The sequence below is a fragment of the Anser cygnoides genome, chromosome 1, assembly GCF_040182565.1.
Source record: "Anser cygnoides isolate HZ-2024a breed goose chromosome 1, Taihu_goose_T2T_genome, whole genome shotgun sequence".
In the NCBI taxonomy this organism is placed as follows: Eukaryota; Metazoa; Chordata; class Aves; order Anseriformes; family Anatidae; genus Anser; species Anser cygnoides.
Window position 1 is genome coordinate 205084403 of NC_089873.1, and position 15404 is coordinate 205099806.

At 36.2% G+C, this 15404-nt stretch overlaps 1 protein-coding gene across 31 annotated transcripts in view; it reads right to left on the reverse strand.

Annotated features, from left to right (window-relative positions):
- DLG2 (discs large MAGUK scaffold protein 2) overlaps positions 1–15404 on the reverse strand; it is a 1043894-nt gene that overhangs the window by 275472 nt on the left and 753018 nt on the right. For all 31 annotated transcript variants that reach the window (XR_010828657.1, XR_010828656.1, XM_048080922.2 and 28 more), the window contains 2 exons: positions 13716–13860; positions 10612–10753 (listed from right to left, as the gene is read on the reverse strand). Coding sequence is in view for 29 of the 31 variants with exons in the window: in XM_048080922.2 (XP_047936879.1) it covers positions 10612–10753; positions 13716–13860 (287 nt within the window). In the remaining 2 variants the exon portion in view is untranslated. The remainder of the gene's footprint in view (positions 1–10611; positions 10754–13715; positions 13861–15404) is intronic.

Here is a 15404-nt window from a genome sequence, read left to right on the forward strand (position 1 = left end):
AGAATAATTTCGAATTTCTAATATTCTACACCTAGTTCTACATTCATGAGTCTTAAACATTAGGAATTAGGAAACAAAATGACTGCCTAATTTGAAAAAAAAATAATAATAATAAAAAAATCAGTACAATTTTCTGTTGCAGCAAAACAGAAAAGAAGAATGTTTCACATAGGAATCGTGAGAATGTCAGACTGCAGGCCCATCTGCACCAGTACCTAGTCCCTTGCAGGGATGTTTAGGGAACAAGGATAGTAAATAATGTCCCTTCCCTGCTTAGCTGCTGAAAATCAGCATATTAGGGACCACATGGACCAGAAATGAAAGCCAAGCAAATTGTGTTTACTGGGTCTATCCATTGTGAATTTGTGCACTTTTCCTCATCTGTATTTAAATACTGCTAGGTTCCTAGGCATAACAACACCCAGTGGCAGTGAGTCCAGCAAATCAATCATGACATACCAAAAATTTCCACCTCTGTGTATTGTAAGCCTGCTACTTGGTAGCACATTGATAACATTCGGGAACATTTCAAAAACATTTATTTTTTCTGTAATTTAAACTTACTTGGCAATGTATGGAATACTCCCTGCCACTGAGTTATAAGAAAGTGCCAGTAATAATTGTTTGCTAACTTCCCTATTACAGGTGCTTTTGCAGATCTCTGTTCTATTACTCCCTATCATTCTTTTTCTATGCTGGAGTTATCATTTATGTAGCTCTACCTGGAAGCCATGCTACACCCTTGATCATCTGTCACCCTATTCTGGGGCTATATTGAGTTGCCTTCATGTAGTATTCAAGAATCGGGTGCATCATAGATTCATATAGAAAAACATTATCTTTAGTACGCTCTTCTTTTCCTATCAGATCCTATTTAAATTCTAATTACCCTTTTGACTGCTCTTGAGAACTGAGCTGACACTGTTACAGAATTAAACACATTTACCCCAAGGCATCTTGCTTAAGTGGTAATAGCTGCTTTAAGAGTCCATGTCGGTGGATACATGTAGTGTGTACTTAGGCTCAATTTTTTACTTTGTGCACTATTAAACATTATGTACCATTACTGCCTGTATTATAACTGCCAATTCCACTATCTTATTTCAAAAATCTACATACAAGCCTTAAGCTAGACTGCAATTTTATTTTATTTATTTATTTATTTATTTATATTTGTAAAGAACTGAGTATTAAGTAGCTTCCACTGATAGAAATAGTCAAATCCCATTCTTTGGGAATCTCTGACAGATTTGATGAATACGTGTAGATTACTCAGGACATAACAGATTGTCTGCTGACTTTACAATAAGTAAAATTTCACTTTAAAATTAATTATTATGAATTCTAACAATGCGGTAGCAAACAGAAATCTTACACAGACAATTATTATGCATTTCTAAAGTTTAACAATAAATTTAAAGTTTGTGTACTAAATATATGAAATGTAAAATAGTTGCTTTATTGAAGGCAGCAAATAATAATATAGGGCTAAAAAATACAACTGTGACTTCTTTTTCTGAAAAGCTGTTGATAGAATTCTAGAAGGAGCTGTTGTTAGATGATAGCATAACTAAGTACTGTAACATTGCATTACACTAAGGGTCCAATTTAAGGTTATATAGGCAAATTTATTTTTTAATTTTCCTAACTGTACATTTAATGTGTAACGTGACTAGGATTTTTGTATTTATTTATTTATTTACTGTATAATTGCTTAGGTTGATAAAAGGCTAAACCAAGAAAGAAATACTATTATGGAACACCATGTTGAAATCAATATGATCATCAGCAGAGTCACCAAATTCAGATCTAGAGCATGAAATCTCTACCACATGAGAGACAGGGAGTGACCAGCAGCAGCAGCAGGCTGTCATCCTCCAGAAGGACAAGCAACGCAATTATTGAGCAATAATGACAGACTGCCTGCAGAAATCATGGTCTAGTCCTGCAAACCCCAGAAATCTTGGGTTCCTCTCATTTTTTTTCTAGAGAGATGGCCTCAGTTTAATCCTGCTAGCATCGTATCAGCAACTTTTGCTACCTGCTCTGTACCTCTGCTCCTTGCCCCTGTCTTCTTGCACAACTATTGATTATCCCAAACTTCAGTTTTTATTGTCTGAGAGAGTTGCTGGTTCAGCAACTCTGAAATTCATTGTTGCTCTTCTCCAGGATATTTTTCTCTAATGCTTCTTCACGTCTCTTCACCCATTTCTCACTTATGTCCTTCCTTGTCCTAAATTTAAGTTTACTTGCACAATAAATACATCTTCTCTGCTTGTGATTTCCATTTTCACACAAACATTGACAAGTTCTCACTCATTTTTACATCCAATCTCACTGTAATTCCTTGCCAAATACACTCCCTCCCATTCCTCCAACCTTTTCAATGTTCAAATCTGACAGGACTGGGCATTCGGAGCACTGAGAAGAATCACTCATGATTACGTTTCTATGTCAGAAAGGGCTGGAAGATATAAGTAGAGAGAAAAACTAGCTTGGGCCATATAATGCTGGGCTCAGTCATGCTGGCTTTTTTAAACAATCTAGTCAGTATTGTAAAGTTGGGAGAAGCTTTGCTGCACTACAGTATGAGGATGGAATTCAAAAGAGTTTTACCCATATATATATATACAATATATATATAAAGATATATAAAGATAAATGAATTGCAGTTTTTCCAAAGACATGTATTCGTTGGCATTTAGACAGATTTTCATAAATGCAGTAGAAATTCTATGTAGGTTGAACTTCATCAGCTTCCAGAATTCAACACCCTCATGCTACGTATGGAATATTATAATATTTAAAATATATCACCATGATTTTTAGCATGAACTAAGCCATGTAATTCTTCCTCTACTCCTTAAATGACCAAACTGCTATGGTTTAAAATAGATACAATTCAATTTGATGATACTCGTAATCAATTAAAGTTACTTTAAAAATAATAGCTGTAATTTACACTAAATTTTAAAATAAAACAAACACGCAACCTTTGCTGTCCAGCCTCAGGGAAAAAAAAAAAAAAAAGCATTAAAGTACTAGCTGGAACAATTAATCTGCTGACAGTGTTACAAGTGATTTAATATTACTATATGTAATTAATCCTCTTTAAGGCATAGATTACTTGCTGAGTTTAGGTTAGGCATAATGATATGATTGCTGAGAGCTAATAATTACCTGTCATATCCATATAACTGCACCAGCATACTTCTGCATGTCTTTTTTTCACCGCTTATAGAGCAATGTTGAGTCAAAAACATGGTGCAAAATTCACTGTGTGAAAGCACTACCTACAATACTCAGTGCTCTTCTTCTTCATCTGGGATACAAGAGTTTCAGTTCTGTTCCCTCACAAAAAGAGCAAGAAATGCAGCTAAGCTAACTCCTTTCAGCAAATACACACTTTTCAAATATGCAGAGTGTTTTGTCAATGGATGATTGACAACTCTGGATGAAGTCAACTCATTCGAAATCCCAATGGAACACTACTAAAATCTGCAGTTCTTTATCCCTATTTTTGTACTCAACAAAAGCCCAAACCATTGTCAAACAACTGCTATTCATAGTTTTATAACATGCATAACTTCATATTATTTGTAATGCTTTAATCCTGAACAGTCAAATCTGTGCATCAATACAACTTTAAAGGTGTTTCTATAAAATAACCTCAATTCAACAAGCAGGCTTATGTAAGTACCCAAGAAACAGTTGAAGAATGCTGCTCTCAATACAGGGAAAATTTCCCCTGAGACTTCAACTTAATGGTTCTCCTTTTTCTCCCTCCCAATCCCCAGCACCTCCTCCTCATCCAGAAAATGTTATTTTGCAAAGATGCATATAGAAGAAGTCAAACTTGCTTTTCACAGCAAAACAGATAACTCAGACAGCTTTTCCATCCATGAATCTTTAATGTCTACCCAGAGTTAAATGTTAAAGTACATTTTTTATCTGTTGAAGCACAACAGTTTGATGTTACTATTTTCTGAAGTTAAAAAGGAAGTAAAAACTCAAGATGGTAGTTCTTTATTTTATGCATCTTTTACCTATGTTGTTTGTTAAAGCCAGAAGGAGCAACCATCTAAAAACTACAGGATTTCATTTTTTACTGGAAATAGAAAGGCAGACATCTGCTAAAGAGTAAATCATTACTTCTATTTCAGCTCTATTAGTAGTGTATATTCCACAAAACACTAAAACAACAAATCACTTTTTTCTTCCCAGTTATCATAGAAAAGTTGTCAGGAAGGGACCACTATAGGTCATCTCATCCAATCTCATGTTTAAAGCAGGATTATTGCCAATGCTAGATCAGATCAGCCTTGATTCTACCTAACCAAATCTTAAAAATCTCGAAGGATAGATACTTCACAAGCCATCTGGGCAATATGCTCCAGCACTACCTCACTCACCTGGTGTCTTTTTATTCCTTCTTAAGTTGAAATCAGATCATGCCAAACAAACACTTCTGGCCTTTGACCCTTTTTGCATTTTGTCACTACTGAGAAGAGTTTGGTTTCATCATCTTTGCTGCTGAGTGGTTGTAGGATGCTCTTAGAATGACCCTTAGTCTCCTCTTGATAACACTAAACAAGCCCCAGCTCCCTCAATGTGTCTGTAACTTCCATGAGATTTAAGACTCAGAATCTGATGGACCCTTTCTTGTTTATCCACATCCCTCTTGAAGTCAAAAAACAGGAACTAGTCAGTCTGCAAGAACATATCTTTATCCACTGGCCATTTTTCTCCTAACGTAGCCCAGTATTCTGATTACCTGCCTTGTAATGAGAGTTCACTTCTGGGTCCATGTTCAGCCTGGCATCTGCTGTAACCTTCAGGTCATTTCCAATGTAGCTGTAATTCAGATATTTGTTTCACAGCTCATATGAGTGTGTGCAGCTGTTCCACCCCAGGTGCAGAACTTCAAATTTCTTACTGAAACCTTATTTCAGATTTCTTACTGAACCTCCTTACTGGAGGTTTCTCCTGGCCCAATTCTTGTGTTTAATCAAGATCGCTCTGGAATATAGCTCTGCCCTTCGTCATGTCAGTAACTCCACCTTAACTTACCATCATCCACAAAACTGCTGAGGGTGCGCTCTATGTCATGATCTACGTCATTGATGAAGATATTCAACTGACACCTGGCGTATCCTGCGGTACTCTGCTCATTGCTGCCTGCCTGACAGATGTCAAGTGATGATCATTACCCTTTCAGCCTACTGGTTCAGTCAGCTCCCAACCCAATCTCTTCTTTTAGTCCACTCTTCCTCATCTTTCAAATGAGAGCTCTGTGGGAGATTGTGGCAAAAGCCTTACCAAATCTGCTGTAGCTTGCAAAAGTGCACAGCCATGCTGAGAGAAGGCTAATAAGGAAGGTGGCAGCTTAAAATCCAGGAGATAACCAAAAGGCTACCCAGAGGGTTTCCAAGACTTTACAAGTCATACCTTCTTTCCAGCTACAGATTAGATGTACCCATTTATCCAACACTTCCTTATGTCTGGATGAGAGGCTGCTGGAGGAGTTTTAAAGGGCACTCCCTGTATCCTGCAGCATGTGTGTTACAGCTTCTCCTGATCTTCACAGAGAAGAGGAATGAGATGGCCTGGACCAGTTTTGCAGCCACTCCCCAAGGCAGGTAATGGTGTAAAAGAATCGCCACATGCCCCACAGTACATCAGATGCATGTTTTGTGAGTTATGGTGTGGGCCAGGGATGCCTTTGGAGCTAGCTGTGTTTTCATCCAGCAAAGAGCCATTTCTACATGAGGTAGTCCCTGAACTGTGGCCCTAGCTGGTATAGGACAATCACTGCTACCCACACAGCTCATCATTTCATCAGGAAAGGCAATCAGGCTGTACAAGTACATGATTTGCTTTGGTAAATCCATGCTGACTATTCCAATTACCTCTTGGTCCCTTCAGTGCCTGGCAAAGATGATAATGTACTTAAACTCTTTCTATACTGTCTGCCATTACATCATCTTCTCCATCAGTTTTGTCCTCAATAAATTTTTGCCTTGATTTTTGAAACTAGCACGCTTGCAGAATCACTTTTTGTTACCCTTCATGACCCTTGGAAATCTTAGATCAAAGCCATCAGCTTTCTGATTTTATCACTAAGCAGGCAAGCAACACTTGTCTACATCTTGCATTTTAGTTCAAGAAGCTCTTAACATAGCTTAGAAGGCCTTCTGATGAATTCCCAGTCTTCCAGCTCAATGGTATGGCTCATTCCTGAGTTCTCAGCAAGTTTTATTTAGAAATCATCCATCTTTCATGGAACCTATGTCTGTGTGGCAGCATCCCAAGCAATTTTGCTTAGCAATTCTCCAGAAAGACTGAAGTCTGCTCTTCTGAAGTCTACGGTCATAACTTGCTGACTACCTTTCCAGACTTCCTTTGAATCATGGACTCCACCAACTCATGGTCACTCTGATCTGAGCTGTTACTTATTACCACCTTTCGGACTGGTTCTTCCCTTTTCATGAGCAGCAAGTCAAGCAGAGAATTATACCTGTTTATCCCCTTGAGAAGCATTAGGAAATCGTTAATACCACAATCAAGGAATTGCCTGGGCTGCCTGCACAACACTTCCATCTTACTAGAAACTAGTATATCTTTTATATCTAAGCGATATATGTCACATTCTACTAACCTGAAATTTTGTTATTTTATTTGAATTTTAAAATGTGACAATCTTTTTGTAAAAATACGGGAAGGAAAAGCTTCCATCCCCAGGGGATTTAAAATGAATCCAACAAAACAGAAAGTAAATTATGCCTTTCAACTGACAGCATTCTGGACCAATAGCATACACAACTTACAAAAGCTCAGTAATTAAAGAATAACACCCAGCTTCATTAAAATTTGTGGCTGAGGATGATTTGGTACTTTTCTATCCTTTGTGCTCTGATCAAGCTATTTTTTTCCTACAGTTTAATTAAGTAAAATATGTACCGATTTTTTCCAGATGCTGATTCAATATCAGACCAAAAATGCAAGTTTTTATCAACAGAAACACATATTTTGTTGGCCAAAAAAAATATTCAGGTAAAGAAAAATCTGGAACTGGCATTTAAAAAAAAAAAAAGAGTAAGAAGAGTAACTGGACAAGTTATGATTAATGTTCAACTGTTTTGACTTTACCAACAGATTCATTAAAGCAAAGAAGTTAAAAGAAAGCTTGTCATCAGCTTCACTCAAGTCGTATGTACAACAAATTCTGAGATTGCAAATGCCTCTTATAGTGGAGAAGTTACTGTTCCAAATATTTTTAGTTGGCACAAATGAAAATCTGACAGAAGTGTTGCCATATTATGACTGCATGGGTAATAAATTTCCTTATGTGATCACCATGTAAATTAACCCTGAAAACCTATTATAGTGAGAACCAGGTAGTTTTAATGGATAGCACTGCAGTAGTTGGCAATTATCTTAATTATAAAAAATTATGTGAAGAAACCTAATTATAAATGCTGCAGTCAAGGGATCTATAGGGTTCACTAGAATTATCAATATGATAATTAACTTCCCAAAAGATTTTAAGTCTTTCTAAACTGGTCAGCAACAAAGACTTTCAAAATATCTTCCCATTTTAAAGGCACACTCATCAGCAAATCCCATTGCACTGCACAGAGATAGTGCAATCACCATTCCCAGTTTATAGCTGTCAAAATTTATCAGATTTAACTGTGGCATTTTTCAATAGTCCCACTTAAATTAATAGGCAATAATCAGTTACACAGACATGAAAGAGAAAAGAAAGAAAGAAAGAAAGAAAGAAAGAAAGAAAGAAAGAAAGAGAAAGAAAGAAAGAAAGAAAGAAAGGAAAAGAAAGAAAGGAAAAGAAAGAAAGAAAGAAGAATGTTCAGTGTCATTCAAGGGCTAGAAGGTTTGATTTTTGAAGGTCAGAGCTTTTCAGTCATAGTAGTCAGAGGAGAAAGCTGGTCTCCTGGCTCTTGTTCATATGTCTCTCAGATAGTGCTGTATGATGTGTGTTCAGTGAGGAAATCCAGCAGCAGGAAGTGCCATTTTTCTTATGACACATCACTGTATTCATTTAATCTTTGTGCTACTGTATCCTGGATATCAGTGTAGCATATAAACTATATCACTACTAAAATTAAGTCCATAATAGCCTCTTCCTTCAATAGGTTGAAATAAAGACTTGTTTTAAATAAAGTTTGTTATTTGATTTGGTCTGTTGCATTCAGGGTCTGCTTGTATTATCTGACATCTTTATTTCTGCCAGCGTCCTATACATGCCACAGAAGGTGATGCTTGCAGAGTTGATAGTGTCAATCCTACACACTTCAGATAACAGACCTTCATTAGAAAACATATTAATTTGGAAGTCCGGATAGGAAGAATGCAGGAGAGGAATACTCAGAATATATTGTGCTTTTCTGGACATTCATTTTTTATTCAAATAACACAAAATGAAGGTTGGTATGAATACCTCAGCCAAGAATTACACTAGGTAAGTATTTGGTTTTACTGTCAGGACCTAAGCCAACAAAATTAACTTGTTTAAAAATGAAAATTATTGGAATAGGAAGACATCTTTCTTCCTAAGAAGACCAAAAAGACGTTGATGTGTTTCAATAAGTATCTTGCGTGATTCTTCCAGCAGGTATGCTTTCTATTGGATACCTACCTCGACAATGGACTAGAACTGTTATTGCCTTCACTTCTGTTTTATAACTATTGTTCCCCACCCCCCTTTTTTTTAAAAAAAAAAAAAAATACAATCAATTAAAATGTTAAAATCAGCTACAAGGAACAGAAACAAAGGATTTCTAAGGATACTTCTCCATTACCTTTCAGTTTTACTAACTTTTTAAATGATCTTTGCATTCTGAGTGCAGTTTTTCTCCTGTTTCAGGATTCCTTCCCATATTATCTGCGACTTTTGGGTCTCCTTAGCTATCTACTTTTAAGATTGCATTTTTTGCTGTTTTTAAACTTTGCCAACACTTTGTCAATAATAATGGTGCTGATGTCTCATTACAGAAAGAGATAAAACAGTACTACAAGTCTTCATCATTGTAACCTAGATACTATATTAGTATTCTTCCTATACATAGGCATTTTAGAAATTATGATGTCAGTACGAACTCAGGTAAAGCCTTGTTGCGCAATTTAATGAAATCAGAATTTTGACTATTAATTAAAAAATGTAACTTCTTGGAACCCTTTGGAGAAAATTCATCCTGACTGAATGTCTCATGAATTGAAGGAAAGCAACAGTGTTTTTGCATCCTCAATCAAAACAAAGGAGAAATTATTTTAGCCAAGACAGGGAAGCAAGGTGTGGTTTCCATAAATTTATGTCCTGATTAAAACTGTATCATGATTTAGTTACTCTGAATCTGTCTGATCCAACAAGTTAAGCAGCTTGAGATCTTAATCTTATGCAACAAGAAATATGAAATGCAAATTTGCAAGTTATGAAGCTGCCGAATACATAAGTGGATGAGATTCTTTGGCCTAAGATACACAGTAGGTCAGGTTAGATGACCACAAACAGTGCCCCTTTTAGCTTTAAACACAACGAATCTACAAATACTGAAGTACAGGAAAAAAAAAATCATTTTCTGTGGTACTAGACATTAAAAGATAAGGTACTAGCCAAATAAGATAAATACACAGTGTTTTATCAGTGCCATTCACAACACAAGGCATAAAATAACTCTTCCTGCATTTTCCTGTGTCTTTTCTACCTGGAAATCAACTAAATGTATTAAATTTTATTATCTTATGTCCACAATCCTTTTTGGATTGTTAAAAACAAAACAAAACAAACGAACAAAAAAACACAGAAAACAAACAAACAAAAAAAACATTGGAAGGTATTTCCAGGGTCATTTTGCTGATAATCACAAGAACTCCTTTTATAAATGTATCAAGTGCCACTGTACAGAGTTTCCTTTTAACCTCTATACTCCCACTGAAAGCTGTTTCATATTATGATTCTCTAATGGTTATGAGACTTTTTCTAGTTTCCGACCTAAATTTATTCACAGACAGTTTACAGCCAGTTTATACAATATTTTTTTTTTTCTTTTCCCATATTGTTTACTCTCTATGTCATTTATCTTTCAATGTGTGTACACAGAGCAATTACAGGCTATTTCAGCCTTGCTTTCACTGAACTAAACAAGACAGACCTTTCAGAGTACACTCTCACAGACAGGTACAAACACATGTACAGCCACTCCACCCATACATGCAGTGAGCCAGATGAGTCACTGATCCTGAGATCTCCTAGTTGTGCCGGTAAGAAGCTATCACAGCTAATACACCTCTCAAGAAACAGAATGTTTTGCTCAGTGCCAGCACTGCTCTAATGCAGCCATGTTGTTTAGGAACTAGTGCAGGATTGTACCCAGAAAACATGGACCTCGGGTCAGCATTCATTCATGAGATCTTTCTCTTAGATGTCTCTATACCTGTAACAGTTATGATTTGTCTTCTCTTGAACACAGGTGAAAACAACTATATGCTGTGTGCCGTCCGGTGTGCATGGAATGCTTCACCTTGCTTTACCAATGCTTTAACAATGTTCTTTGCAATTGCCATGAAATGTAACAAAGAAAAGCATCTGACCTGGTGTAGTCATCCTCCACAAGCATGTGCTTTGGAATGGGTGAATATCTTCCCGGTGAGATAGGGGCCAGAGATGCCTTGTACTCTAAAGTGCCATTGTTTCCAGAAGAGAGTATATGATTTTCCATTGGTGGAGAATAAGCTGGTGGTAAGAATAAGCATTTCCTGTTAGCCATTTCTATATTTGATTAGGTCACAACTGCATCATTTTTATTTAAGTACCAAGAATATGCTTGTTGCTGTAAATAACACCAAAACAGACAGTCCATGCCTGATAGAGCTTAAAATTTAACAAGACAGAATGAGCAGCTGGAGTTTTCCCAAAAGGTTGATAATAACAAACAAAACAACAGCAACAACAACAACAACAATAATAATGATAATGGTTCATTTTGCAGGAATTGAATCTTTAAAAGGGATCGAAGTAAGAAAGGATAGTTTGGAAGATGGGAAACAAAGACTTTCTTCAATTATTACAGACTCAAAGAAGGAAATGTAAATAGGAGAGAATGAAATTAAAAGCACACATCTTTTTGGCTCCATTGTACAGAAGTGGGAGTAATACAGTAAGAGCTCATTGCAGGATTAGAGCAGGAATTGTATAGCAAGAACTATGTATGATGAAGATTTAAAGCTGTGATTTACTTAAGGTGCCACATTTTCCCATGTAATTGAAATTTCAGTACCAATATAAATTGTATTACTTAGAACTCAGTAAATCTGTATACAAAACAGAAATTGGATACAAATCTCATACAAATTAATGACTAATAATTACAATTACAGGATGGTGCTGTCTGATTCTTTGGTCTGTGGATTTTGTTATTTGTTTACTTTTTGCCATTCTCAAGTTACTTGCAATAGCTGTAATCAAATCTCTAGTTAATGTAATTAGAAAAGGAAATGATAAGTAGCAAACACAAAGACACATGCTTCTGCAATGAGCTACAACTAATTTTCTCATGAAAAGAAGTCTTTCTAGTCTTATTTTCAGTCCTTCCTTCAGATGCTGAGATTCAGAATGCTTCAAAGCAAAATATCCCTACAGGGAAAGGCCATTACCCATTCTGAAATACTCTGAACATGCAGGTATAATGAAAGGTTCCCCAAGGATAAATGAATCTCTATGCACCAACAGCCTGGGATGGGCTACTGCAAATCTTTTCAACCTTTACTCCCTCTCTGGAATTGCTTCTGTCTGTTCATATGCTGCTGATCTATAGTCTGACATAATAAAACACACTCTTTTAGAACTCTCAAATTATTTTAGGAAGTATTATAATGCTGGAGATTGGATAGGGACATTTAGCAGTTTTACTTGTTGGGCTTTGCTAAGATTCAGACCAGACTGCTACTGAACAATCTTGACTGCCATCTGTTGTAACATTTGCTAAGTAAATAGGTATCCTCAGCACAGTTGAATATGCCACCTGAAGTGCATCTTACAAAACCTTCTCTTTTATTTTAATGGAGCAGTCTGAATAAAGAGGATTATGGATATGAAGCTTTCCCCTCAACTTTTTCAGTTCACAGTGGCAACACACTGCAAATGAACAGCTAAAATTAATCTCTTATCTTTTACAGGGAAAATCAACCTTTCCCAGTCCTTAGTTAGTTCCCTGACCTTAAGTGCCCCTAGTATTATGGCAGAAGATCAAGATGTGTATGGGTCAGTTGCTGAAACTCTTCAAAAATTAAAATGTCATCCAGTTGTTAGGTGGTGCTGCTGTTCCCTTTTGGTAGTGAAACCCCAGGCAGACAGTTTTTAGTGAAGAACTGAATGAAGGAAGGGAGTTTCAGTAACAAAGTGGTTAGACCAGCAGGCATTAGTGGTATAGAGAGCTACAACTGAAATGTTAAGATCACTGTTTATGAGAAGAGAATGGGAATGGAAACATCAAGAGGACTGGCAGAAGGAGGTTTATAAGAATGGCACGTATTGTTAGCACCTAGATTCATCAGTAGGTTATCAAACATAAAAAAACTATGGGCAAACTTCTCAGGACAACCTAAACTCAAACTAAAACAAAGACTCAAGCCATTAAGAAATGATAGCGGGAGATAAAGACTAGATTGGAGTCTAGGACACACAGACAAGGAGACAAAGGAGAAGAGAGTAAATCCTGATAGAGAGAAAAACCTAATCACAGTCATCTCCTTAAGACTACAAAAAGCATATAGTCAAGCAGGTCGGCAACCTAAGAAGATGGTGTATGGGTATGGTAAGGACTCCACAGCCACCCACCCTTGCACTTGGTCATCTCAGGGAATCTTAGCAAGCTCACTTTGCATGTTTTTTTGCTTGAACACCAAAAAGAAGTCTAGATGATTTTCAGTACATGGATATTACAGCCTGAGTGAAATCAGCTTGTTTTAAAATAAAATAATCTTCCCTTCTTATGAGATCCTGCACTGAGCTTTATTAACAATTAAACAACCAAAAGTCATTCCAGCAACTTTTCCTACAGCAGGGAAGATATTTAATTCAAGGACAAATAAATTCTTAGTCCTCAGTGAAGGAACAGCAGATGAACATACGTAAAGTTAATGGGTGGAGTGAGAACAAAGCAAAATGGAGTAGGAATTTAGGAAGTGGATACACATAGAAAATGGGCAGATGTATGTAGATAGAGAAGTGATTTTACATTCCAAGTAAATATTTTATGAAAATATCATATCCATTTTTCTCAAGCTTTTCAGTAAGTTTGTTTGGATGGTTTGCTGCTTGTTCTGATTTTTCAGTGGACAGAGGACTCCATTCTTCAAATCCAATCATACTTCAAAATATATCTGCATATGTATATCACTGTAATTGTCACAAGAGTTACAGTTCAATCTGATTACTTGGATGTTGTCTCATTTGAGTCACCACAGTAGTACATCATCTACATTGTTACTTTTGCTGCAAATATACTTTAGTTGAATTGTATTATTGGTAATATTTCACAAGTGTAGCTTACTTAGGTGGCATCAAACATTTTATTTTTGTAGCCTTCCACACTGTTTCATAAACTTTAATGGAGTACTTTGGACAAGCTATGAAACAAACACAATGATCTGACAAATTGACGTTTCATACAAAATGAATTACAATAGTCACTTACAGTGAGTAATATCTGGTGGGCCATAAGGATCAGTCATGTAAATGGTGGTGGGCTTTCCAACTTTCAGATACACTACATCTGATGTGTTCTTCAGTATCGCTACTGCCTCTTCATGGGTAACTTCTTCTAAACTGTAATTATTTACCTTAAAGGATAAATCAGACAAGTTGAGTTAGGATGCAGCAACAGACAAAAAAAAAAAAAGACACTCTCACAGTTGTCATGATGTTGGAAAAACTGCTGTAGACAAAGAGCACTGAAGATATTGGAAGTGGTATTACAGCAAGGTAGAAAATAAAGTTTTCTTAGCATATCCATATTCAAAGACTAACTTAACAGTTTTGATAATGTTGGAGAAACATAATGGGTTGAGAAGGCACCTGGTCTTGTCAGTAGATAAGTACTTTGTGATATTTTTCTGATAGTATCATCATTAACGTAAAACTGTATTTAATAATAATTTAATAACTTAACACACCAGATCATTTACAGAAACTGCCTATATTATTTGGCCTACCAAGATTAACTGTCCAAATCCATCTCATAGCATGGATGGCTAGGACCTCCAATATTCTTAACACCCCAAATCTGTCCATCCATAATATGTCATTGATAGTTGGAATAATAAGAGATACAAAGTGATATAAAGAATAAGGGGCTGCCTGTGAGGTGCAGGAAATGGAAAAAAAAAAACAACAAAAAAAAACAGTTCTGTGTGCAGGAAGGAGGTTTTGAGTGTGAAAGTTTATCAGTTTTCTGGAAGCATGAGACAGACACTGAAAAAAATGAGGATGTGGTATTAGCTCTGTGCTCTATCCTAAAAGAAAAATACTTAACCAATAAGAGGATTAAATAGGGATGGAAACAGTGACAACAAGCCTTGCCTATTTATGCTTTACTCCAAAAAGAAAAAAAATCAAAAGAAAAATGTCAGAAGGGGGTATACAATTTATTCACACATAAATCCACTGTATCTACTGAATGTCAATAGGTTGTGCTCCTATCAACAGACTAGTGAATGTTCCCTACACCAAAAAGGATACAGCCTGAACAGAGAAGTCACAGGATAGAGAAAAGAAGGGTGTAGATTTAGCTTTGAGACGTGTAGTGTAAGGTAACAGAAAAAGCTTCATTTCAAGGTGAATGTCATGTATGAAACATTTGACTGTGATTTAAAGCGCCATCCTTCAACTTTTACAGTTATTGCAAGGATTTCTTGTAAAGTTTATTCATGATGGAAGAAAAAGAAGCTGCTCAGCTGTACTGTAATATAGTACTGCAGTAAATCACAGAAGGCAATGCATACTTTCTAAGGAATTTAGTATCAGTAAATAATCAGAGACCTGGCTGTGACAGTAAGCTACTGGCAAAGGAATTAACTGGGTAATTGGTAACCAAAGAGAAATTCAGATACTATGAAAAACTGGAAGACTATTTGTACCTAGATGATTTCATCAACACCAAGAGATACTACTGTTTAACAACACTACTGGATACTATTGTCAAATATAAGGATTATGTTTAAATTTTGATCCTTTTACAATTCTCAGACTTGGTTTTAAGGTTAATTGAAAGAGGCAATGACAGGCTTATTATGACAATTTGACACGAAGAACTATGATACAACTTAACTGTCAGAAGAGAGTTACTAACACGGTATGCTGTATTTTGACAGGTCTTCAATTTAAA